Source organism: Dryas octopetala, chromosome 6, assembly GCF_963921425.1.
Source record: "Dryas octopetala chromosome 6, drDryOcto1.1, whole genome shotgun sequence".
NCBI lineage: Eukaryota > Viridiplantae > Streptophyta > Magnoliopsida > Rosales > Rosaceae > Dryas > Dryas octopetala.
This window is the reverse complement of record NC_141371.1, coordinates 19,324,112-19,348,919: the sequence shown is the minus strand read 5'-3', so window position 1 is coordinate 19,348,919 and position 24,808 is coordinate 19,324,112. Positions and strand designations below refer to the sequence as shown.

At 39.5% G+C, this 24,808-nt stretch overlaps 1 protein-coding gene and 1 pseudogene across 1 annotated transcript; both read right to left on the bottom strand.

The window, feature by feature from the left end:
- Nucleotides 1-706: 706 nt before the first annotated feature.
- Nucleotides 707-3,815, bottom strand: LOC147283070 (putative LRR receptor-like serine/threonine-protein kinase At1g56140; annotated as a pseudogene).
- Nucleotides 3,816-17,915: 14,100 nt separating this feature from the next.
- Nucleotides 17,916-23,808, bottom strand: LOC147283069 (putative LRR receptor-like serine/threonine-protein kinase At1g56140). Its single transcript, XM_086248340.1, has 17 exons — nucleotides 23,642-23,808; nucleotides 22,668-22,869; nucleotides 22,470-22,541; nucleotides 22,315-22,386; nucleotides 22,116-22,187; nucleotides 21,519-21,590; nucleotides 21,339-21,410; nucleotides 21,179-21,250; nucleotides 20,939-21,010; nucleotides 20,774-20,851; nucleotides 20,574-20,645; nucleotides 20,200-20,271; nucleotides 20,042-20,107; nucleotides 19,279-19,347; nucleotides 18,903-19,037; nucleotides 18,220-18,287; nucleotides 17,916-18,121 (listed from the first exon to the last, which is right to left on the bottom strand). Exons 1-17 carry the CDS (start codon nucleotides 23,763-23,765, stop codon nucleotides 17,916-17,918), a joined length of 1,596 nt encoding a protein of 531 aa, XP_086104466.1. The 5' UTR covers nucleotides 23,766-23,808.
- Between the last annotated feature and the right edge of the window lie 1,000 nt (nucleotides 23,809-24,808).

Below are 24,808 nucleotides of genomic sequence, written 5' to 3'. Positions count from 1 at the left end.
TTTTCAATTTTTGGACCAAAATGCCGCGTTTGGGCTGGTTTATCATTTCATTTGACAAAAAGGGGTATAATATGCCAAAGTTTCTCTAATTAGAAAATACTAGAAAAAGACTAGAAAGAGTCTTAAAGGGAAGGGTATCGTCTGCCCGTTTGCATGTGTTTGGGTCAGCTTAAATGGAAGGATTATACCGTTTGGAAGAAGATGAGAGCCTCATTTTTTTTTTTGGTCGATGATGAGAGCCTCCTTTACTTTCTCATCATTGTTTAGTTTGTTAATGAGGCATCTGGTACTATTTTCCTTGGTCTCAGGATTTTGTCAAGGTTTCAATGATGCCACTTAACATGCAACCTCCCCTTTGTAAGTTTTCCAAATCTTAATGAAGTCTCTTCTTTTTGTCAACAAAAAAAAAAACTCATACGTTCAATTAATTTTTCATTCACAAGAAGATCCAGAGCTAGCTCCAATTTATCTTCAACATGAAAAGGGTGCCAAACCTCACGATCGATCATCAAAGAAAAAGTCCAACCAAAAGACATAAACAATAAGATATAAAGATAATCAATGAGTGTCATTTGGCAAGTAAATAAATACATGATCAAATATTAAAAGTTGTGTATATTCTCACTTCTCACTCCCTCCCCCAACAAAAAAAAAAAAAAAAAATCATTAGGACGCACAACGTATTTGATTCCTTCAAAATTCTTACCTACCATTTAACATAATTTGTATTGTGAAGACGAGTGACATTTGCAGGTACTTGCCTTGCATCTCCCATCACACTTGTACTTGCCGATGAGTTGTGAAAGCTAAAATCACTTCCTTTAGTTGACATATCAGTCGTTAGGCTGGTGGCACTTACACCATCAAATTTGGTTACACTGGTGATAGTACCTAGATCATCATCAAATTTCCAGCCTGTCAAGTAACCGGGCATTGAAGTTATAGTCGGCACTTCGATATCTCCTGAAAGCATTCCGACGACACGGGACATCGGTGGTCGTAGCATTGGTGATGTTTGAGTGCACAAAAGTCCTATGTTGATTATTCGTCTTGCTTCTTCCTCATTAAACTCGGATAATCTAGAGTCCACTAGTTCAACTTCACGTATGTTTTCATGCAAGTCCCAAGCCTAAGAAGCAAGAATGCAATAGAATCAAGAAAAATTAAACAATGCAGAAGATAACTAAAAGGCGTATTATGATGAACCTAAGTTTGAAGAGGCGCTAGATTTTAGCAGAAGATATGTAGGTGTGGTAGAATCATGCAACAATGAACCTACCAAAGTCGAAATCTGAAAAGCACTTGGCATATTTGGGTGGGGGGGTGGGGGGGGGGGAGGAGAATCTAGACAAGGGCACAAAAATAAGTTCTTACCCATTCAAGAAGATAAATCATCTGGCCTTCCAAACTCGGGTCAGAATTTGGCCTACCACTGACAACTTCTAGAAGGACAACACCATAGGCAAACACATCGGTCTTCTCTGTAAGGTGTCCTCGCATGGCATATTCCGGTGCAAGATACCCACTACATCATTGACAATTATGATGCATTAGTTACTACATCATTGACAAAAAGGAAACGAGTATAAATATTTGACAAGAAAAATCAGGTTAATTTTTTAAGATCTTACATTGTTCCGGCAACCCGAGTGCTCATATGGGTCATTTTATCATCATAATGCTTGGCCAAACCAAAATCTGATATTTTGGCTATGAGATTAGAGTCAAGCAGAATATTACTTGCCTTCACATCTCTGTGTATAATTCGAAGCCCTGATTCTTCATGAAGATAAGTTAAACCTCTAGCTACGCCCAAGCATATATCAAAACGTGTTGACCAATCAAGATGCAAGCTTCTTTTTCCTGCTTCATACAAGCCATAATTATAAATATTTATAATGTTTTATATTATACATAAAGCTAGAGGTAATAAATTAAAAATGTAATTCTCATACCAAATAAGGCTTGATCAAGACTCTTGTTCTCTAGATACTCATAGACAATGAGCCGTTTAACTCCCTCAGTGCAGAATCCATACAAATTCACTAGGTTATTGTGCCGCACGGCAGATATAGTGGCAATCTCAGTTACAAACTGGTTCTTTCCTTGGTGGGATGTTGCAGACAATTGCTTCACAGCAATTACTCTTCCATCATTAAGGGTACCCTATTCATAACAAAATTCATAAAAGTTAAGCAAATGTAATATATACTCATTACCCAAGTGCGGATGTCCGATGTTCAAAATGGACTCAGCCACCTTGTAGAAGTGTTCATGCTTCATAGCTCACACTCGCACTAAATTTAGTGCTTCATGTCATAAATGGCGATGAATGTAGTTTAGAAATATATATATATATATCAATTCAACCTATATGTGGCAATTACAAGAGATGCATGTGTTTTATTTTCTTCAATAATTCCAGGAGATGCATGTGCTTTATGCTCTACAGTGACTTCAATGATATTAGGAAAAAAACAAAGAAAATGTTTCAAAATGTCAAGGTTTACATGCAGGCACATGCACTAAATTTGTAGGAGTTGTACACTTTGTATCAAGTAGTAAACATTAAGGCATTGACATCTGTGTAGCCACACCATGCATGTCATTGATTAGAATTGTAACTTACTTTATAGACAGGTCCAAATCCTCCAGCTCCAAGCTTATTAGCTGAACTAAAGTCATCCGTAGCTGTCTTTAGTTCGGAAAAACTGAAAGTGAGAGGTCCAAGATCTATCCCTGACAGCTCTGCCAATTCAACACAATGGACTAATATGTCTGTTAGCATGTTTTTCACACAATCAGTTTGCTTTCTTTCATTTGAAAAACAGTAGAACAGTTTACCTTCATCATAATCATCATCGATGTCTGGCCTTTTTCTTCTTTGAACAATATAGAAAATCATCACCACCAGAATTAAAACTCCACCACCAACAACAATCCCCACAATCAGCCCAGTCCTATACTTCTTAGGAGTTGGCAGCTTGTTACTGACAGTAGGTGGGAAATCTGTACAAATTAAAGCTCTGTAGTCAACGGCATTGAACCACTTTGTGAGAATATCAGAAACTTAAACATTCAAAATTGCATCAGAAATTTCCACATTAATTGTATTACCCGGTGTAGCACTAATGGCTGAAATAATGGGTCCATAAGTACCCTCTTCAGGTATGCAGCAAGTCCCCTTTCCAGCCCAAAATAAATGGATTTCAAGGTAGTTCTGTGAAACCTGAGCCTTGTATTCCTTCTCAACAGCTAGCAAAGATGCCCCACCTGCCTCCTTTCGTATATCAAAATCTTTTAGAACTCGAATGTCCTGAAAACAAATAGAGGAGGAACAAAAAATGGGGAAAATTAATTTTGCACAAGTATGAGAGAGTACACTTTAGTTTGATTCAGTAAACTTTTGGGAATAAATAAGACATATGTGATGGTTAAAGGCAATACATGTGGTGATTGTATGCCTATTCAAATACTTTAGGTATTATTCTAAAAATCCGTTAGATTTTAAAGTGCTTCTTTCCAAAATCTTGGTTTTGTTAAAAATTCCTTAAGATTGTACAGACCTGGACATATATATCAAACACACGTCTTCCAAGACTTTTCCTTGTAGAATCTAGGATAGCTTGTTCTGCAAATTGGAGCTTCACAGTGTAGTTACCATTCTCAAGCCCCAAGCCATAGTATCTAAGTGATGAAGCAGAGATCCTTGCAGTCTGAAATAGCACCTCATCTGAAGTATTTCTGATTTGGGCTGGCGAGGAAATTGTATACTGAGGACTAGTCCCAGTCAAATACGATGCAGCTGTTGGCATGATTAAATAGCAAGAATTCAATTTAAGTTGGAATATTCTAGTATAATTGATTTTAAAAAGTTAATATAATTAAATGTACATAATAACTAAACTTTTGTAAATTCCTGTATAGATAATTAAACCTCATGCAGAAGAATAAAAGTAAAGAATTATCACCCATCAGTTCAAAAAAAAGAATTATCACCTAAATACTGTGTTTTAACATGATATCAGAGCAGCAACCAAACTAAAAAGTTTGGCCAAAAGTTGCAAATGGTCCCTGTGGTTTAGTGTGTTGCCCATGTGGTTTAAAAATGTCCAATAACAACCTTGTGGTTTAAAATATAGTCAATTTTTATTAAACAATGGGCTGGCATAGCCCACTCGTAATATTGGCCCAACACCGAAATTGTCCTCTCTTAACTACTTGTGCTTGATTCCATTTCAAATAACCATAGCTTCTGCAACTGTCTAAAAACGAAGAACTTCTGTACTTTGAACAATCATTGGCTAAGTTCCAAACCACAAAAGGTGTTATTAGACATTTTTAAACCACAAGGACCATTCGTAACTTTTACCAAAAGAGGATAGCCAAAAGTTACAAATGGGGTCCCTGTGGTTTGACATGATACTCAATGTTGCCCATGAGGTTTAAAAATGTCCAATACACCCTTGTGGTTTAGAATTTAGTCAATTTTGGTCCAAAGATCACAATTTCTTCATTTTTTACCTGAAGAAATTGTCGCGTAAACTATGAAGATGCAAATGAATTTAAATATCTCCTTGATTCCATTTAGAATAGCAAAAGCTTCCTCAACTTTGTTCAAAAAATGAATTTTTGTACTTTCGACCAAAATTAGCTTAAGTTCCAAACCACAAGGCTGTTATTAGACATTTGTACATTGAGTATCACCCGAAACCACAGGGACCTTTGTAACTTTTAGCCAAAAGGTTAGCTAGCCTTAGTGTTGTCGCTGCAGATCTATACGTTGTCAAGTACTCTGTTTGGTACTCCTTTTGGTTTGTGTTTTTTCTGTTTTCATCTCTGCTAATTCAGTTTTGGCAGGAGGTTTACAAATATTTCTTTTGCTGCTTACATCTATTCTATTTTGGTGCTTGGAATTCGCACTAATGAGTAATAAAAAAAAATTTGTTGGATTCCGGGCCATGCTACAGGCTTTTGTATCTTCTCAGTTACTTCAGTTTTCCCGACAGATTTTTATGATTGATGCATTTACTCCCGTAGCCAACACCGATGGTTTTGGATTTGCCTCAAGTTTAACCTTTTTTTCCTTGTGATAAACGTTGGACCATGGATTCAGGGGCTTCCAATCAATATGACCAATGACTCAACACATTTTGTTTCCTTATTTACTTTTCTCATAATAATGTTACAGTCCTTGGGGCTCGTTATGTTTCTTTGTCTTCTGCATTATCTCTTTCTTCAATTTTAAATGTTCCCAACCTATCTAACAATCTATTATCTATTAGTCAAATTACAAAACAAGCTAAATGTTGTGTACCCTTTTTTCCTACACATAATGTTTTTCAGGATATTCGTACAAAGGCCATGGTTGGTATTGGCAGGGAGAGAAGGCATCTATACTACTTGGATTTGAGAGCTTCACCTGGTTTATAGGCATACCGTGTGTACAAAATAGGAGTAGACGAATTTGAGAGCTTCACTTGGATTTGAGAGCTTCACCAAGACTCGATAAGAAATTTGGTTATTATTCTCTAATATTACTCTCTGATTTTTAGTGCAGAGATTGCATACTTGCTAAAGTCATTGTGTTTCATTTCCTCTGTATTTTACCGAAAGTGTTTTTCCTTTCTCACTTGGTTATGACACGCAGATAGTCTGCTCTGATACCATGATAAAATCTAGACATCCAACTCAAAACCAATTGACAATGGGTGGAGATGACCAAACTCTTATCAAGTGTTATGCAAGGTCTTACATTTTCGATGTTGGACATTACTCTCACCAAAGAGTATGAGAGAAGTAAAAAATTAAATCAAGATCAAGGAGATACTTGGTTGGAAGCTAATCGGAGAGAAAGCCAGATAGATGCTCAGACTGGTAAATAATAAAGCTTTCTCTTTAACAACCAACACACCCATCGGCTGCTGCAACTGACATTATTTCTGAAGATCATCATAAGGTAATTCCTTCTGAACCTAAGTTTTCCTCTGAGTCTAGATGAGAATTATCGTATTTGACAAAATCGAGGGATACCTCATAATCGTGTTTTCATAAAAGCCAATCTAATACAATATTTCCCAAACAACCACCTAGAGGAAAACTCACAACAATGATTGTATATGTTGATGACATTGTGGTGAAAAGCAATGATTTGGAAGAAATATCAGTTAGCGTGTATATAGGTTTTCCTTATTTAGCAAGGAATTAATGTCATAGTTGTATAGTTGACTTACCCTATTTGGTCTTTATACTCTTGTATAAATATACCTTGATAAATGAAATTAAATCATTAAGCCATATTCTAATTTGGTATCAGAGCGCTAGGGTTTTTCCTTTTAAGATTTTTTTTTTCTGTCGCTACAGTAACGCCGACGCTACAGTACCCCGCCGCTGCCACAGTAACTCCGACGCTACAGTACTTCGCTGCTGCTACAGGACCATCAGAAATCGCTCTTATTAAGGCTAACGATTTCCGCTGCCTACTGTAACGACCCGACCCAAAATTGACTTTTAAAATTAAGAGACTTTCGTCTTTGACCTTGGGTCCGTTTGATAGATCTCGAGCCTACGAGTTCGTAGACACGCGGCACGCGTCAATCGGAGCTACGGTTTGAAAGATACGGGCTTTTGAAGCGAGTGGCAAACTTGTAATTTTTACAAGAGTGGGTTTTAAATACCCAAAAATCCAGAAATTTCGGGGCATTCTCTCTCCTCTCTCCCCGATTCTCTCCCACTCTCGCGCGTCTCTCCCTCTCTCATTCTCGCCGATCTGCCATCGGCGCGTGGCGGCGCGTCCGGCGGCGGATGGGCTGGGTTTTCGGCCCACCAGCCTCGCCGTCCCTCCCTCATCCTTCCCCTGGCCGCCGATCACCCACATGAGCCACCATCGCGACGGATCGACGCGAAGACCGAGAGAGGCCCTCGCCGGCGATCTCCTTTTTCCCGGCGACGACGGGACGCCGGACCACCTGGGTTCTCTCCCCTAGGCCCCGGCGAGTCCAGCCATGTCCTCCCCTAGCTCCGACGACCCCTCACGGTGGCAGACCGAGAAATTTTAGGCCGGCGGTTTCTCCGGCCAGTTCGAGCTTTTCCGGCGAGATTTGGCCCTCGATCCAGTTATGAGAAATGATCCTCTAGGTATGGACTTTCTTTCCCCCTTGTTCTTGCGTGTAAATTTTGAGAATTTGGAGATCGAAAATTTTAGGGCTTGTACCCATTTCGGGTTTACCTTGAATTGAGCATATTTGAATGAATGATGAGTTGATTTTGGTCCAATTGAAGTGCCTAGGTTGATTTGGGGTTGATTTTAGTTGAAAAACCAAATTTTTTTAAGGATCTGTCGCCGCTGCCACCACTGTCTCCGCCACTTGTGGCGGCGGGTCAGCGGTTATTTGTCTCTGTTTGCCCAATTTGAACTTCTAGGAAACCCTCGGAGGTTGTTTGGAGAATTCTGTGAAATTTCTGTATATATTGAAGTTGGTTGTCTGGTCCTAACAGGTACACGGGCTCGGGGAATCTCATTCCCGATGCCGTTATGCTGCCGGATTTGGTATCCGAGCAGTGGAACTGTGAATGATGCTTATTGGATTGTAATGTAGAGTACTGTTATTGAATGGTTTGTTTTGTGTGATTGTTGCTTTATGTTAGGAAGACTAAAGGTAGGATTTGGATCATGAGAATGAATTGACGAGGATTTGAGGCGAAGGAATTAATTGGGAATTATAGCGTTGCTTAGAGGAGAGTCACCAAATTAGAGAAGGATTATTTATAGTCGAGGTTAATGATTGATGATTAGGCAGTTATTATATACAAATGATCAAACTAATTATTGAGGAAAAGTCAGTATGTTTCGAGTGACAGACAAGTGATGGTTTATACGCGGGGATCAAATTCGGAAGGATTCGGCAGAGTTCAGAGAAATTTTGGGAAAAATGTTGTGAGTTGGAAATGCGAGTACGGATTGGACGAGCCTGCTCGTACGGAGAGACCCCTCCGTATGAGATTGTGGCTAGGATACGAGCCTGCTCGTACGGAGAGACCCCTCCGTATGAGATTGTGGCTAGGATACGAGCCTGCTCGTACGGAGAGACCCCTCCGTATGAGATTGTGGCTAGGATACGAGCCTGCTCGTACGGAGAGACCCCTCTGTACGAGATTGTGGCCAGGATATGAGCCTGCTTGTGCGGAGAGACCCCTCCGTACGAGATTGTGGCCAGGATACGAGCCTGCTCGTGCGGAAGGGTCATCCGTACGAGATTGTGGCTAGGATTTGAGCCTGCTCGAGCGCGGGATTGTGGCCAGGACATTGTCTACAGTACAGGTACGAGGATGATGTGAGTTTTAAGAATAAGTGTTTCTGAGATATCAGTTTCCAAGGATAAATTCAGTTCAGAGCTTGACTTACGGTTAAGGGGATTTAAAATGGTTTTGAAAGGAGATTTTTGAAAGTAGTTGTAAAGCTGGAGGATTTCCAAGAAACGAAGTGTGTGAAGGTTGCTTGTATTGCATTTGTTTACTAGGACTTAGTGAAATCTAAGCTTGAATCGTGAGGACGGAAATGATGGTGTCTATGCATTGAGGATATTAATTAGGATGTGAATGATTGAGGTTGAGGTTAATGGTTTATGATTATGCAATTGATTTGTCAGAGTACAATTATTATTATGTCATTTCACTTATACGAGCTCTAGTGAGCTTACCGGGTTGTTTGTTTAAATGACCCGGTGTACCATGTGTATTGTGCAGTGTGGTTGTTAGTGTTTTGCAGGTTAAGCAGGCTGAGGAGGCAGTGAGGAGAAGACGAGGCAGTGGGACCCACGTTAATTTGATTTAACTGATTTTATACAGTAAATTTTACATAAATGTTTTGGGCTCACACTCTTATTTACCAAATGTATTTAATTATTATGATAAGTGCATAGCTCATTCTTTGAAAAGAGGTTTAAAAGACAAGTTTCAGTGTATTTTTGGGCCCTAGGATCGGGGTGTTACAGAATGGTATCAGAGCTAGACCCAGCCGGAAGTGTGTGGATTGCAAGACCCAGGGACCAAGACCCTGAGTGGGCGGCTGCGCGAGGCAGTGGCGAGCCACCAGGTGAGGAGAAGTGATTGATCCCACACTGCCCGGGTGAGGATTGGTAATGTTACAGAAGGTTTGAGAAGCCAGTTTGAGAAATAAAATGATTTTCGAGTGATTTCAGAAATGTATTTATTTGAGCCATGAAAATATTTGAGAAAGTTTTGAGAAATGTCCCCTGCACTGTCATCGTCTCTCTGCTCCTCAGCAAGTTCAGGAAAGTTGGAAGTTTGAGACTTAGTATGAGGTTTGAAGATAGAAAAGTTAGAAGGTTTAGTAAGTTTATTAATAAGAGGTCAGAGGGTCAATCAGAGTGGCGCAGCGGAAGCATGGTGAGTCTTAAACAAATCACGTTGGCACGTGGTTAATAGAGGGATCAGCGAGGTTGATAGGGGGTACGAGTTTGGGCATCACTTGTCTGTTACGATATATGCTAAATTTCGAGGACGAAATTTTTGTAAGGGGGGAAGGTTGTAACGACCCGACCCAAAATTGACTTTTAAAATTAAGAGACTTTCGTCTTTGACCTTGGGTCCGTTTGATAGATCTCGAGCCTACGAGTTCGTAGACACGCGGCACGCGTCAATCGGAGCTACGGTTTGAAAGATACGGGCTTTTGAAGCGAGTGGCAAACTTGTAATTTTTACAAGAGTGGGTTTTAAATACCCAAAAATCCAGAAATTTCGGGGCATTCTCTCTCCTCTCTCCCCGATTCTCTCCCACTCTCGCGCGTCTCTCCCTCTCTCATTCTCGCCGATCTGCCATCGGCGCGTGGCGGCGCGTCCGGCGGCGGATGGGCTGGGTTTTCGGCCCACCAGCCTCGCCGTTCCTCCCTCATCCTTCCCCTGGCCGCCGATCACCCACATGAGCCACCATCGCGACGGATCGACGCGAAGACCGAGAGAGGCCCTCGCCAGCGATCTCCTTTTTCCCGGCGACGACGGGACGCCGGACCACCTGGGTTCTCTCCCCTAGGCCCCGGCGAGTCCAGCCATGTCCTCCCCTAGCTCCGACGACCCCTCACGGTGGCAAACCGAGAAATTTCAGGCCGGCGGTTTCTCCGGCCAGTTCGAGCTTTTCCGGCGAGATTTGGCCCTCGATCCAGTTATGAGAAATGATCCTCTAGGTATGGACTTTCTTTCCCCCTTGTTCTTGCGTGTAAATTTTGAGAATTTGGAGATCGAAAATTTTAGGGCTTGTACCCATTTCGGGTTTACCTTGAATTGAGCATATTTGAATGAATGCTGAGTTGATTTTGGTCCAATTGAAGTGCCTAGGTTGATTTGGGGTTGATTTTAGTTGAAAAACCAAATTTTTTTAAGGATCTGTCGCCGCTGCCACCACTGTCTCCGCCACTTGTGGCGGCGGGTCAGCGGTTATTTGTCTCTGTTTGCCCAATTTGAACTTCTAGGAAACCCTCGGAGGTTGTTTGGAGAATTCTGTGAAATTTCTGTATATATTGAAGTTGGTTGTCTGGTCCTAACAGGTACACGGGCTCGGGGAATCTCATTCCCGATGCCGTTATGCTGCCGGATTTGGTATCCGAGCAGTGGAACTATGAATGATGCTTATTGGATTGTAATGTAGAGTACTGTTATTGAATGGTTTGTTTTGTGTGATTGTTGCTTTATGTTAGGAAGACTAAAGGTAGGATTTGGATCATGAGAATGAATTGACGAGGATTTGAGGCGAAGGAATTAATTGGGAATTATAGCGTTGCTTAGAGGAGAGTCACCAAATTAGAGAAGGATTATTTATAGTCGAGGTTAATGATTGATGATTAGGCAGTTATTATATACAAATGATCAAACTAATTATTGAGGAAAAGTCAGTATGTTTCGAGTGACAGACAAGTGATGGTTTATACGCGGGGATCAAATTCGGAAGGATTCGGCAGAGTTCAGAGAAATTTTGGGAAAAATGTTGTGAGTTGGAAATGCGAGTACGGATTGGACGAGCCTGCTCGTACGGAGAGACCCCTCCGTATGAGATTGTGGCTAGGATACGAGCCTGCTCGTACGGAGAGACCCCTCCGTATGAGATTGTGGCTAGGATACGAGCCTGCTCGTACGGAGAGACCCCTCCGTATGAGATTGTGGCTAGGATACGAGCCTGCTCGTACGGAGAGACCCCTCCGTACGAGATTGTGGCTAGGATACGAGCCTGCTCGTACGGAGAGACCCCTCCGTACGAGATTGTGGCTAGGATACGAGCCTGCTCGTACGGAGAGACCCCTCCGTACGAGATTGTGGCCAGGATATGAGCCTGCTTGTGCGGAGAGACCCCTCCGTACGAGATTGTGGCCAGGATACGAGCCTGCTCGTGCGGAAGGGTCATCCGTACGAGATTGTGGCTAGGATTTGAGCCTGCTCGAGCGCGGGATTGTGGCCAGGACATTGTCTACAGTACAGGTACGAGGATGATGTGAGTTTTAAGAATAAGTGTTTCTGAGATATCAGTTTCCAAGGATAAATTCAGTTCAGAGCTTGACTTACGGTTAAGGGGATTTAAAATGGTTTTGAAAGGAGATTTTTGAAAGTAGTTGTAAAGCTGGAGGATTTCCAAGAAACGAAGTGTGTGAAGGTTGCTTGTATTGCATTTGTTTACTAGGACTTAGTGAAATCTAAGCTTGAATCGTGAGGACGGAAATGATGGTGTCTATGCATTGAGGATATTAATTAGGATGTGAATGATTGAGGTTGAGGTTAATGGTTTATGATTATGCAATTGATTTGTCAGAGTACAATTATTATTATGTCATTTCACTTATACGAGCTCTAGTGAGCTTACCGGGTTGTTTGTTTAAATGACCCGGTGTACCATGTGTATTGTGCAGTGTGGTTGTTAGTGTTTTGCAGGTTAAGCAGGCTGAGGAGGCAGTGAGGAGAAGACGAGGCAGTGGGACCCACTTTAATTTGATTTAACTGATTTTATACAGTAAATTTTACATAAATGTTTTGGGCTCACACTCTTATTTACCAAATGTATTTAATTATTATGATAAGTGCATAGCTCATTCTTTGAAAAGAGGTTTAAAAGACAAGTTTCAGTGTATTTTTGGGCCCTAGGATCGGGGTGTTACACCTACTCTCTTTGCTGAAAAAAAAATTCCTAATTTCTACAGCTGCGGCCTTTTCCAGAGAGAAGCGACCCCAGCCTCTCTTTGTGTTGCCGCTGTGTCTATTTCTTTTCGAAAACCCTAGCCACAATCGTCTTCTACAAAACCGTAGCTGCAATCTTCTTCTGCAACACACATGGCTGATGGAAGATCATCCAGTTTTGACCCAAGTCCTCTTCGATCCTTGAGAATAAGGTGTCATCTACTGTGACCATTCAGGAGACTTCTTCTCCAATCCATATCAAATTGGATGGCACAAATTATTGCATTTGGTCTAAGATTCTAGAGATGCATATTGCCGGCAGAAAGAAGAAGGACTATATTACAGGGAGAAAGGTTGCACCTGCAGAGGCAGATCCTGCCTATGATGAGTGGGAAGCTGAGGATGCTCTAGTCAAGTCATGGCTCATCAACTCCATGATGCCTAACATCATGTCTCATTTTGTTCAGTGTGGAACAACGAAGGAGGTTTGGGATGCTGTTAAGAGGAGCTATCTTGATGCCTCTGATTCGTCTCAGGTTTATGAATTGATGAAGAAGACCTTTCAATTGCGTTAGGGTGGCTGATCTCTCACAGAGTACTACAATGAGCTGAACTCCATTTTCATGGAGTTAGATTATCGAAGGCCTAATGATATGGAGTGTACGACTGATGCTGAGAAACAGAGGAAGCGTATCGCTGAGGATCGAGTTGATATGTTTCTTGCAGGTCTTTATCATAGTTTGGATCAGGTCAGCAGCCGTGTTCTAGCTGCTTCTCCTTTACCAAGCCTGGAAGAAGTTTACTCACTGGTTCGTCACGAAGCACAACGACAAGTCACCATGAGCACTGAAGATAGTTCTGAGGCTTCAGCCCTGGTGGTCCAAAAGAGCAGTTTTCGGCCAGCTCCTCTTGCGGGTTTCTCTGAGCCTTCTGCTCGTCTCTGTACTTATTGCAATGGTACTCGATATACAGTAGATGTTTGTTGGAAGAAGCATGGTTATCCGGCGTGGTATAAGCTTAATCAAGCCAAGCGGAAAAAAAAAATCTTCTTAGGTTGCTCTTGCAGACGCCTCTATCTCTTCTGCTTCTCAGGTTTCTCGAGTTTCTTCTCATGGAGGTAATTCTGGTTTGGCCTTTCTTTCTTCTACTAACAATACTTGGGTTATTGATTCAGGGGCTACTGATCATATGACTAGTCATTCTTCCTTGTTTAAATCTCTAATGTCTCCGCTTGTTATGTCTGTTCAGGTTGCCAATGGGACTCCCATGCCGATTACAGGGGCCGGGACCGTCTCTCTTACCCCTTCACTATCCATGTCTTCTGTGTTGCTTGCCCCTACCCTTTCAAATAGTCTTCTTTCCATTAGCCAGCTTACCAAGAGTCTTAATTGTTCTGTAACCTTTTATTCTACTCATTGTGTTTCAGGACAATCTCACGAAGATGACGATTGACACTGGTAGAGAGAGGGGAGGACTTTACTACTTGGAAGGGGCAAGGCAGTTGCAGTCAGAGTCTGGACGTGGGTTTCAAGTTGAAAGAGGGAAGTCTGAACAAGAGAATATTCTTTTATGGCATTGTCGTCTAGGACATCCATCGTTTCTTTATCTAGAACGTTTGTTTCCTAGGTCATTTCTCAATATTCATGTTGCTAGTTTATGGTGTGAACAGTGCATTTAAGCAAAAAACCATCGTGTTCCTTTTAAAGTCAGTTTCAATAAAAGTAATGTTCCTTTCTCATGTGTTTATACTGATGTTTGGGGTCTGTTTTCTACCTCTTCTGCTTCTGGTCATAAATACTTTGTGTCTTTTATTGATGACTATACTCGGGTGAGCTGGGTGTATTTGCTGAAGTCTAAGAGTGAGATTATTCATGTTATTCCTCAATTTTACAAAATGATTGTCACACAGTTTAATTCTCAGGTTCGGGTATTCCATTCTGACAGTGGTCGGGAGTTTGTTAATCAGTCTCTTACTGATTTCTTCAAACAACATGGCATCATCCACCAGACGACGTGTGCTTACACGCCACAACAGAACGGCATAGTAGAACGTAAGAACCGTCATCTTCTTGAGGTAGCACGGGCCTTATGTTTACTATGCATGTTCCTAAACATTTCTGGGCTGATGCTGTCATGACCACTGTCTTTCTTATTAACCGAATGCCTGCTCGTATTATTAACTATCAGACTCCATTGAGGATGTTGTCACGGTTTCACTCTATTCCTTCTGCCCTCAATCTTTGCCCTAAGGTCTTTGGTTGTGTTTGCTATATCCATGTTCATTCTCTCCACAGGGATAAACTTGATCCTCAAACTCTTAAGTGTGTCTTCCTAGGTTACTCTAGTTCCCAAAAGGGGTATAAATGTTTTCATCCTCCTACAGGTAAATTCTATGTGTCCATGGATGTTGAGTTCTGTGAACATGTTTCTTATTTTTCTGGGGAGGTTTATCTAGCTCCTCTTCAGGGGAGATTCGAAGTAAGGAAGAGAAACGTTTATGGTTGGCAGAAAAAAAGTTTTGGATTTCGAGTGACATCGAACCAGGGGAAATGGGTGATGAGTTGGAGGTTGAACGGCCAAACACGTTGTTTGGAAAGGTTTATACCAGGAAGAACAAAACTGATATTGTTGCGCCTCCTAGTGACTCCAATCCTCCTTTTAATGATACTACCATGCCATCGGATGACTCTTCTGAAATTGACTCTGAGGTACATGTTTCTTCCCTTATAACATTTTCAGATATTGTCTTGGATTCTAACCTTGCAGCTTCGGAGTCTACTATCTTGGAACCACAAGTTGGAGTCCAGGATAGAGATATCCCCTTCGTACTCGTACTCGTACTGAGCCTGATAGGCTGGGTTTCTCCAAATCATCTTCTAATATTGTTTATCCCATGTCTGATTTTGTCTCTTATCATCGTCTGTCTCAGTCTCACTTAGCTTTTACCCTTCAGTTGTCCTATGTGTCTATCCCTAGTCATTTTCAAGAAGCTCTTGGAGATCCCAAGTGGAAGTCTGCTATGGTAGAGGAAATGAAGCCTCTCCAGAAGAATTCTACTTGGGAATTGGTTGAGTTACCTCGGGAAAAGAAGACAGTGGGGTGTAAGTGAGTGTTTACAGTGAAACATAAGTCAGATGAGACTGTTGACAGGTATAAGGCAAGGTTGGTTGCCAAGGGTTACACTCAGACATATGAGATTGATTATCGAGAGACCTTCGCTCCTGTGGCCAAGATGAACACTGTTAGAGTTATACTTTCTCTTGCAGCTAATTTGGATTGGCCATTACGACAATTGGATGTGAAGAATGCTTTTTTGCATGGTAATCTGATGGAGGAGGTGTATATGGATCCTCCTCCGGGATTTACACCAAAAGGGGGTAAGATATGCAAGCTGAAGAAGGTGCTGTATGGATTGAAGCAGTCGCCAAGGGCTTGGTTTGGCAGGTTGAGCTATTCCATGAAGGCATATGACTTTAAGCAAGCCTTGGCAGATCACACTATGTTCTATAAACGGGATGGTGATGATATTACTTTGCTTATGTCTATGTCGATGACATGATTATTACTGATAGTAATATAAGAAAAATAGAGAAGCTTCAGAGCTATTTGGCCAAGGAATTGAAATGAAGGATTTGGGAGTTTTAAAATACTTCCTGGGCATTAAGTGTCTCGGTCTAAGCAAAGAATTTTCCTCTCCCAACGGAAGTATATATTAAATCTTTTGGCTACTCTGCCTGTGAACCTGTGGATACTTCTATCGAGGTGAACCATGGTCTGACTATCTATCCTGATCAGGTTCCAACAAACAAGGAGAGGTATCAGAGGCTAGTGGAGAAGCTGATCTATTTAGCTCATACTAGGCCTGACATATCATATGCAGTCAGTGTGGTTAGTCAATTCATACATAATCCAAACAATCGACACATGGATGCAGTGAATCGTATTTTAGTTTATCTGAAGTCTTCTCCAGGCAAATGTATTATGTTCTCCAAGCATGAACACTTAGATATTGTGGAATACACTGACTCTAACTTTGCTGGATCCAGATTGGATAGAAAGTCTACTTCAGGGTATGTGTCATTTGTTGGAGGCAATTTGGTGACTTGGAGGAGTAAGAAACAGAATGCAGTATCTTTGTCTAGTGCAGAAGCCGAATACCGTGCTCTTCACCATGCAACTACGGAGGTTACTTGGCTCAAAATCATCTTAGGTGAACTTGAATATGGTCTTCAGAAACCGATAGTGCTCTTTTGTGATAACACGGCAGCTATTGAGATTGGTAATAATCCAATACAGCACGATCGAACCAAACACGTTGACAGGAACTACATCAGGGATAATCTCCATTCTGGTGTGATAGAGGTTCCTTATATTAGGAGTGTGGATCAGTTGGCTGATGTGATGACTCATGCTGTTACTAGTGGTTCTTTCCATACATCGCTATCCAAGTTGGGCATGTGCGATATCTATGCACCAACTTGAGGGGGAGAGTTAGCGTGTATATAGGTTTTCCTTAGTTAGCTAGGAGTTAATGTTATAGCTGTATAGTTGACTTACCCTATTTGGTCTTTGTACTCTTGTATAAATATACCTTGATATATGAAATTAAATCATTCAGCCATATTCTAATTATATCAAATCCCACAGCTTTTTGGGTAAGGAGTGGCATTGAGGTTGCAAGGTCAAAGGAGGGCATCTTTATCTCTTAGCATCATCACATGAAACATTTTGAGTGTTGTGAAAGTGGGCTCGTCGGAAGTTCTGGAAGGTTTGCCCTACCAGTCAGAGCTTTGGCCGACCAGTTGGAGCTCTGGTTGACCAGTCACCCAGCTCCAGAGGCAAATTGGACTTTCCAGGCAGTTTGGCAGACCGATTGGAGCTTTGGCAGACCGATTGGAGCTCTGGCTGACCAGTCGCTCGAGACTAGTGAGGAAGGGAGTCAAGTTTTTTGGGGCAGATTTTGGGTTTCCTAGAGGGGTACGGTTTTGGAAGACAAAGAGGACTTGCGCAAGACTTTCCTAGTGTGGGAAGGAGTTTTAAAGGGTTTTCCTTGTGCACAAGGAAATAGAATTAGCTAATAGGTGAATTACCTAATTCTATTAGGTTTAGGAATCCATATTGTAAGTGGTAAGCCTATGCTCTATAAATATACTGCTATAAGTCTCATAGAAAAGAGGTGGGGTTTCTTAAGTCTTCATTAGAGACTCAAGGTTGAGTGACATCAAGGGAGGGGTTTTTCAAGAGGGGAAAACACAAGAGGGCTATTTGTGCAAGAGAGAAGAGAGCGGCTGCGAGTTGGGTAGTCTAGGGTTTCAATAAGTTCTTGTAATCTTATTCTATACATAGTGCAGCTGTGATTCTCTAAGGATCACACGGGGACGTAGGCAAAGTTAGCCGAACCTCGAGAACAAATCTTGGTGTTCTTTGTGTGCTTTATTTTTGCTGTTATAGTTTGTGTTGTTTGCTAACTGTCTAAACCTAGATATATCAAAGAAACAAGGTCACGGGTAGGTGTTAATTCACTACATTGAGGTGGATAGACACTTTTTCGAGGAGAAGCTTAAGGGAGGACAAATTTTCATTTCATACATGAAGTCAGAAGACCAGCCGGTGGCTGATATCTTAAAAAAGGCAGTGTGGAGTGGTACTTTCTATTCTTCACTAATTGAGTTGACTCTAGACAACTAAAATGGTTAGATTTTCATAATAGCTTAGATTATGTAAATTCCTTTGTATAGCTATTTAAACATCCTTATGGAGAAGAATGAAAGTGAAGAATTATTACCCAAAAACTGTGTTTTAAGACCAACACTGCTAACTGCCCATCTGTTTGTGCCACTCACAAAATATGTAGCTGGACCAAGGGGCTCATTGTCCTTCTCATACACAGTCCCATTGGAAGACGTAAATGAAGGACCACCACAGTTAATCATGAAGTTATAATCTGTGCAAAGATACAAAAGTGGCACCAAGTCATAGAGTGTTCAGAAAGGCATTTTAACTTGCAATGTTAACATCAGATAAGGCTTGGAATGTACTTACAAATTCCATGACCACGATAGCAAGGAAAGTTCCTTTGGAGGCAATTCAACCCAGAAGGAAATTCAACACTGAAATAAAAAAAAAAATAGCACTTAAATAAGGAATACGGCAGTTATTTTCCAGAAAACAAACAAAAACCATTACTGATCAGTGGCCAAAAAAAAAACAGAACCATAACTGATCCACCTCCTCACCCTTCACATAATCAAAAACCCTCATATTCTTTTCCATCCATACAACCTAGAACAATGCCAACATAACACATCTCTCAAAAACCACTTGCCTTTTCTTACCTCTAAAAAACTAAATCTCTCACAAAGTAATGCGAACCAGGATTATTCCAGCTCTCACAAAGTATGGTAGAGTCTAACGGGTATGTTACTGGGTAGGTGTAAAGAGTAGGTATGGGTATGGTATATGGGTATTGGGTATGTGACGACGGCAAGCAAGATAGGAGATACAAAAACCCTAGGAGGCTAGGATCTTTGGCTCTGATACCATGCCAAAATAGAGTAGTTGGAATAATTTTCTATATGTATTCTTCTCCAATTTGGAGGCATTATATAGTCGTACAAAAGATTGAAATAAGGAAAGAACTAATTACAGAGTAATTACAAAATCTGTCTAAAGTCAACTTCTGCAATTAAGCTAATCACTCTAAATTAGCCTTTAATCATGCTAACACGAACATATATTGTAAATGACATATGACTCTCACATGCATTATCGAAATGTTCAAAACACTAAAAGTGAGCTCAGATGCAAAGAACCACCTGCTGTCTGAACTTTCTATGCTGAAGTTGTTGGCAACTAAATTACTGCAAAATACACCCAACAAAATGTCAATGTTAATTACATCTAATATTATAGAATGCAAGCCGATCCAGCCAAAGCAAAATCTATATTGTTGGAGAAAATGTCTCTAACGAACAAAAATAGTGCAATATACGAAAAAAAATTTATATATTAAACTAGAAACCTTTCATCTAAAAGAAAACGAAAATTCTGTAGCAAACAGAAATATAAAAGCTAAATATATAGTGGAATGTGAAGACATACAGCTGTAAATTTGGTTCGTTGACCCAAGAAGGAAAGCTCTGCCCTACTAGATTATTGTAAGACAAATCTCTGCATTCATTTCCGACAAAAACATCAAATACATAGTTCAAAAAATTAATATAACAAAATAGTGTATCACATTATCAAATTTAGGTACTGCCAATACCGACTGACAGACTGAATACGTTGTAGGACCAAAAATGAGCTCCAAACCAACTTGAAGGAAGAACAATTTCAAAACAACTTACAATTACTAAAATAAATAAATAAATGCAAGCCTCTTTGAGGGATGAATTTTAGGCTTTTAGCTGTAACTCATAATTGCGCGCTACTTACTATTTCTTCCTCATGATGCATCAAGTAGCCCAGTCAATTACGATTGTTCTAGTGGTGAGAAAAATCTGTTCATTTGACTTATTTTAGCTTACTGAATATAAATCTGTACTTTTGTGGAGTTATTTTCTTCGTTGTAAGCAATTTAGTATAATCATCAACCCAAAAACAATTTTTTAGCATCTAGTATCAAGGTCGTTCAAAAAATCCAAAATTAACTAGCAAAAGAAAAGTGGGGTTTTCAGAATCCTTCATGTTCATTTAAGGGAAGCTGATACTGTCCAATTTAGATAAAGCCAGAATAAGTGCATCCTGTCCATCAACACAGAGATGACTTTATCTATCAAATGGAAAACATACTTATCAGAAAACATCAGTTTTATTGCATTAGAATGAATGATGTTTATAGCGAATATGCTGAAATACTTACACAATGAGAATAGACGTGCTTTTATTCTCAGGAAGGGAACCAACCAACTTATTGTTGCCAAGAAACCTAATTATGAAGATAGAAATACATGCTTTAATAATTGAAAAATACGTACGGAAGGAATCTAAAATACTTAAGGGGGATGGATGATATATTACAGGACAGCGAGCGAACTCGAATCAAACAGCGAGTCTGGTATTCGTCCATTTAAATTGTTGAAGCTCAAATCGCTGGAGGGGAAAAGAAAAATTATGCAGTTACATGATTTGATGTCAAAAGCAGCTAGTAGTAAAATTATTATAAAAAACACCATAATCTTGATGCACCGAAAGCAGGTAAAAATTCACTATAAACAAAATGATTATCAGTTAACCTTATATACATTATTGAATTATGTAAGAAAAGAGGATAACGTTGCCTTTAGCATATGGTATTGGTACCCTTCTGTACTTTAAAAAAGAAAAGGTTCCAAAGTTGGGCAATTTGGGTTTAGCTCAACATGTAAGGTCACAGATCACCAAGAAAAACTTACAGGTGAATCAATTTTCGGTATATTCCAATATTTGAAGGAATTGAATCAGAAATATTGTTATTCCTCAGCATTCTGCAGGATGTGAAACCAAATTGACATATTTGATTTCAGAAGGAAAACCAACAAGAAAATAGAATAGAAGTATTATCATATCAGATGTTGTACTAGATTCAAATGTAAACGAGAAAGATTTTCCTTACAAGACTTCTAGAGACGTCATATTCTTAATAAATCCAAGAGAAGAGTTCCCATTGGCATTTGATAAATCAGTAATTCGCCTATTATTACATCACACAGGAGAATTAAGCTTTATAGATATTCAGAAATAAACGAAAAGTGACAAGTAGATCTAGGTAGATACTCACAACTCTGTCAGAAGAATCAGATTGGACAGTGTCGATGGTATAGGACCTTCAAAAGAGTTTCCTTGAAACCTCCTAACAAAACATTTAGCTAACTCATATAAGAAATTAATTTTTCTCAAAAAGCATTGAGCTTATGAAGCCTAACTAAAGGATGAACCTATTATCATCTAACAGCATCTGAACTGAATGGAGAGAGAGAGAGAGAGAGAGAGAGAGAGAGTATTATTTAGAGTAGCTTACAATGTAGTAAGCTTTGACCAATTTCCTATGAAGTCGGGTATCCTGCCAGAGAGTTCAGTGTCTGTTGCCCAACTGCAGCAAACAAAGGTAATCTCTGATAGATAATCAATAATAATTCCTCGACATGTCATTAATTACAATTAGTAAAGCTTTAACTTACAATGTCACCAAGTTTTTTAGATTAGCAAATGTTGGTGGAATCTCACCGCTAAGTCCAGAATTATCAATAAAACTGCCAAAGTAGACGATAATGAATTATCAGAAATATATGTACTGCTATCTTAATTACAACTTCTTGTATATGGTGAAAGGAAATGAACAACATATATATCAAACTTACATCATTCGTAATTTTGATAAACTCCCTATCTCAGGTCGCAGAGCACCAGAAAGGTTCAGTGTCCCAATACCCCTACAAAATTGACGAGTTAGCAGTTAAAAATTCCCATGCAAGGATATTGTTCGATCTTTAGAGGTTCAGATAATCAAGATTAAGTACAAGCATGTATATGACTACAGTGAACAGTTACATGCTTTTTTTGGTGAAGAAAAGTTTCATGCTTGAATCAAGCAATATGGCTACGTGCATGCTTGAATTTAGAAAAGAAGCAAATGTTAGCCTGAGTTACTTAAGTTTGTATATGCCTTGTATCCTATTGTATCCAAGTACTTTCCATATTTTGTACATGTATATTTGTATAAATACCTCCTTATGGAGAGGAATAAAGCATTCAGAAAATTCTCCAATATTATGGTGTATATTATCTGACAGCAAAAACAACAAGTTCTGTTTCCACCTGATTGATCGCACAATCAAATAAGGACAATACCAATACACACACACACACACACATATATATATATATAGAGAGAGAGAGAGAGAGAGAGAGAGAGAGAGATGCTCTCTTGTTTGAGGCTCCAACATGAGAAAACTTACAAAAATGTCAAATTAGTGAGTTTTCCGAGTTCCTTTGGTAGTTCGCCTGATAAATCGTTATGGCCTAAGTCCCTAGACATTAAAATTTAAACAGCAATCATGAGCTTGAAATACATAATTATACAACTTATTTGGGCCGGGTATAAATACCATTCTGTATGAGGAATATGCTTTTTAAATAAAATTCAGATTGGCTTACAAGCGATCCATCCTGGTTAGATTTCCAATGGATGCAGAGATAGGTCCTGTCAAGTAATTCTTTTTCAAATCCCTATAATTAAGAAATGGAAGAAATTAGCTTGCAACTTGGGTAATGGGTAGAACTAATATTGTACAAAAGTTATAAAAGCATACAGATGTGAGAGGAAAGACAAAGTCCAGAGCTCTTCGGGAATGTCAGCAACAATGTCCAAAGTAGAAACCTTCCTGCAAATGCAAATTAAAATTATATATGCCAATAATGCAAGGTGTGATTTTGAACAGAAAGTGAAGTTCTTCAGAGTGGCAGTGAAGTAAAAACAAGAGAGGTTAGTACGTAAGTGACTTAATTACAGTTGGGTGATATGGCAAGTGGAGTTCGTCTCAAAAGAACAGTTACATTTGATGAAGGGGTTGTAATCTGAGTTAAAGAAATAGCCGTCAACATCGGTGTCGTCTATGGCAACTCCAGTGCATGGGTCTCCGGTTGTGTTCCATTGCTTCTGATTAACCATTGAAATATTCCATTTCTGAAAGATTGAATTCAGAGCTCTCACTGCACCACCAATTGCAAGGAATTAATCTCTGTTTGACACAAACCAAAGTGGTTTTTTCTTAACCTCAATCCCCCATTTATTTAAAAAAAAAAAAAAAATTACGACACTAATCTTACAGTTCAGAAAAGCAAAAAAGCTCTTGGCCAAAAAAAAAAAAAAAAGGCAAAAAAGCTAGGCTTTTTTACTCAAATACCACTTGAACTATAGGGGTGTGCTCTCATATCACTCACACTTTTTTTCTTGTCAATTTACCACCTGAAATTATCAATATGTGCTAATTTACCACCTAACATTCATTTTTCTGTTAAATCATCAAAAAATTTCCTAAACCTCCCATTTTGTCCTTGAATACAATAAAAAAATAATATTATTTTAAAAACTTTTTTTAAAATATAATTATAAAAAAACTTAAAAGGTAAAAAATAGAAAATGGAAATACCTTTTTTTTTAGGGGGTTTACTTAGATTTTTTTTTTTAATATTTAAAATGCTTTTATCATATAAATTGACGAAAATACTCTTGAAATAAACAGAAAATTTAACTAAATGACCGTAGGTGGTAGATTGGCCAATATGTAAAAGTTCAGTGGTAAATTAACCAAAAAAAAAGTTTGGGTGGTATTTGAGCACACCTTCTATAATTCAAGTGTTATTTGAATAAAAAAGCCAAAAAGCTAAATATATGTCATATAACTTGGCATTTTAACTCTTCCCCAGATTCCAGAAAACGAAAAAAAAGCTAATTATATGAAGAGAGAGAATTAGAGATCACCTTCAGAAGGGTCTGTCATGGATTGAGCTTCTGCTATACCAGCAAAGCCAAAGATGAAGATGAAGCAGCTGCAAGCTGCAGAATACCAGAATAACACCAAAACTGTTGATAAAGTTCCTGACATGAATCTGATATTCCTTTCAACTGGCAGACTCAGAGAGACAGAGACAGAGACAGAGGTTGGCAGTTTTGCTAGCTTTAGATTGGATTTGTTAGGTAATAGAACCCCAACAAAAATAAAGATTTTATTAGAGCAGAAAGTCACAAAAATATAAATGCCCCATTCCTACTTGTAGTAAAGTAAACTGATGATAATAAATAGTTCATTCCAATCTGATCAAGTTGAGAAAAGTCTCAATATCAACCACCCCGACCCATTCAACTATTTAAGAGGACTTTTTTTTTTTGGTCGATTATTTAAGAGGACTGCACATCCTTTTTTTTCTTTTTCACACCCTTTAAAAAAAAAAAAAAAAAAAAAAAAAAAAAAAAAAAACCACCCAAGGAAAAAGATCATATACCCCTATCTATTTTTCTTTGTGCACACCCAACCTAAACCAAAAAAAAAAGTACAGACAAGCACACACTCATCCCCGACCACCTCAAAGTATGTAATTTGAAAGCAAGAAGATTGTGTTTTGAGTTGTGCATTTTCTTGAAGAATTCAGTGTCTAATCTGAAAAATTGTGTTTTGAGTTGTGCATCCCCGACCACCTCAAAAATACACAGACAAACACAATCTTTTTGCTCACCCATGAACTCAAAGGTTTTTCTGAGCAGCCCACCACCTCCGGCGACCACCCACCCCCTCCCTGCCCCTCTCTCCTCTCTCCTCTCTCCCTTTCTCTCTGTCTGTCTGTGCAGCCAAAAATTTTCTGGAGGTCATATCTCCCGCTGTTTAGGACTAATAGTGCATCTTCTGCATCCGTTCTGAGTATTCCATCTCCTTTTCGGTTCCAGCGCTGGTAAGCTCTTTCCCCAGACTTCTAATTTTCATGTAGTTCTTAAATGACCCCCAAATGAATAATGATGATTCTTCTAGCCAGTTTCTATTAGTTGAGCTAGCGGTTAGTTTAATTTGAGCTGTATTATTCACATGCCAATATTTTGCTTCCTCATGTTTGACCTTAATTTCATATTTTTAGTTTATTTTAATCAAGGCTGTTG

Excerpts from the sequence above, each read along its gene's own strand:
- LOC147283069 (XM_086248340.1), bottom strand. The coding sequence starts at position 23,765 with ATGTCAGGAACTTTATCAACAGTTTTGGTGTTATTCTGGTATTCTGCA. Across the intron at positions 21,591-22,115 it reads CTCACTAATTTGACATTTTT|GGGTATTGGGACACTGAACC; the intron begins GTAAGTTTTCTC and ends TCAATTTTGTAG. Across the intron at positions 21,011-21,178 it reads TGGTCAAAGCTTACTACATT|GAGGTTTCAAGGAAACTCTT; the intron begins GTAAGCTACTCT and ends ATGTTTTGTTAG.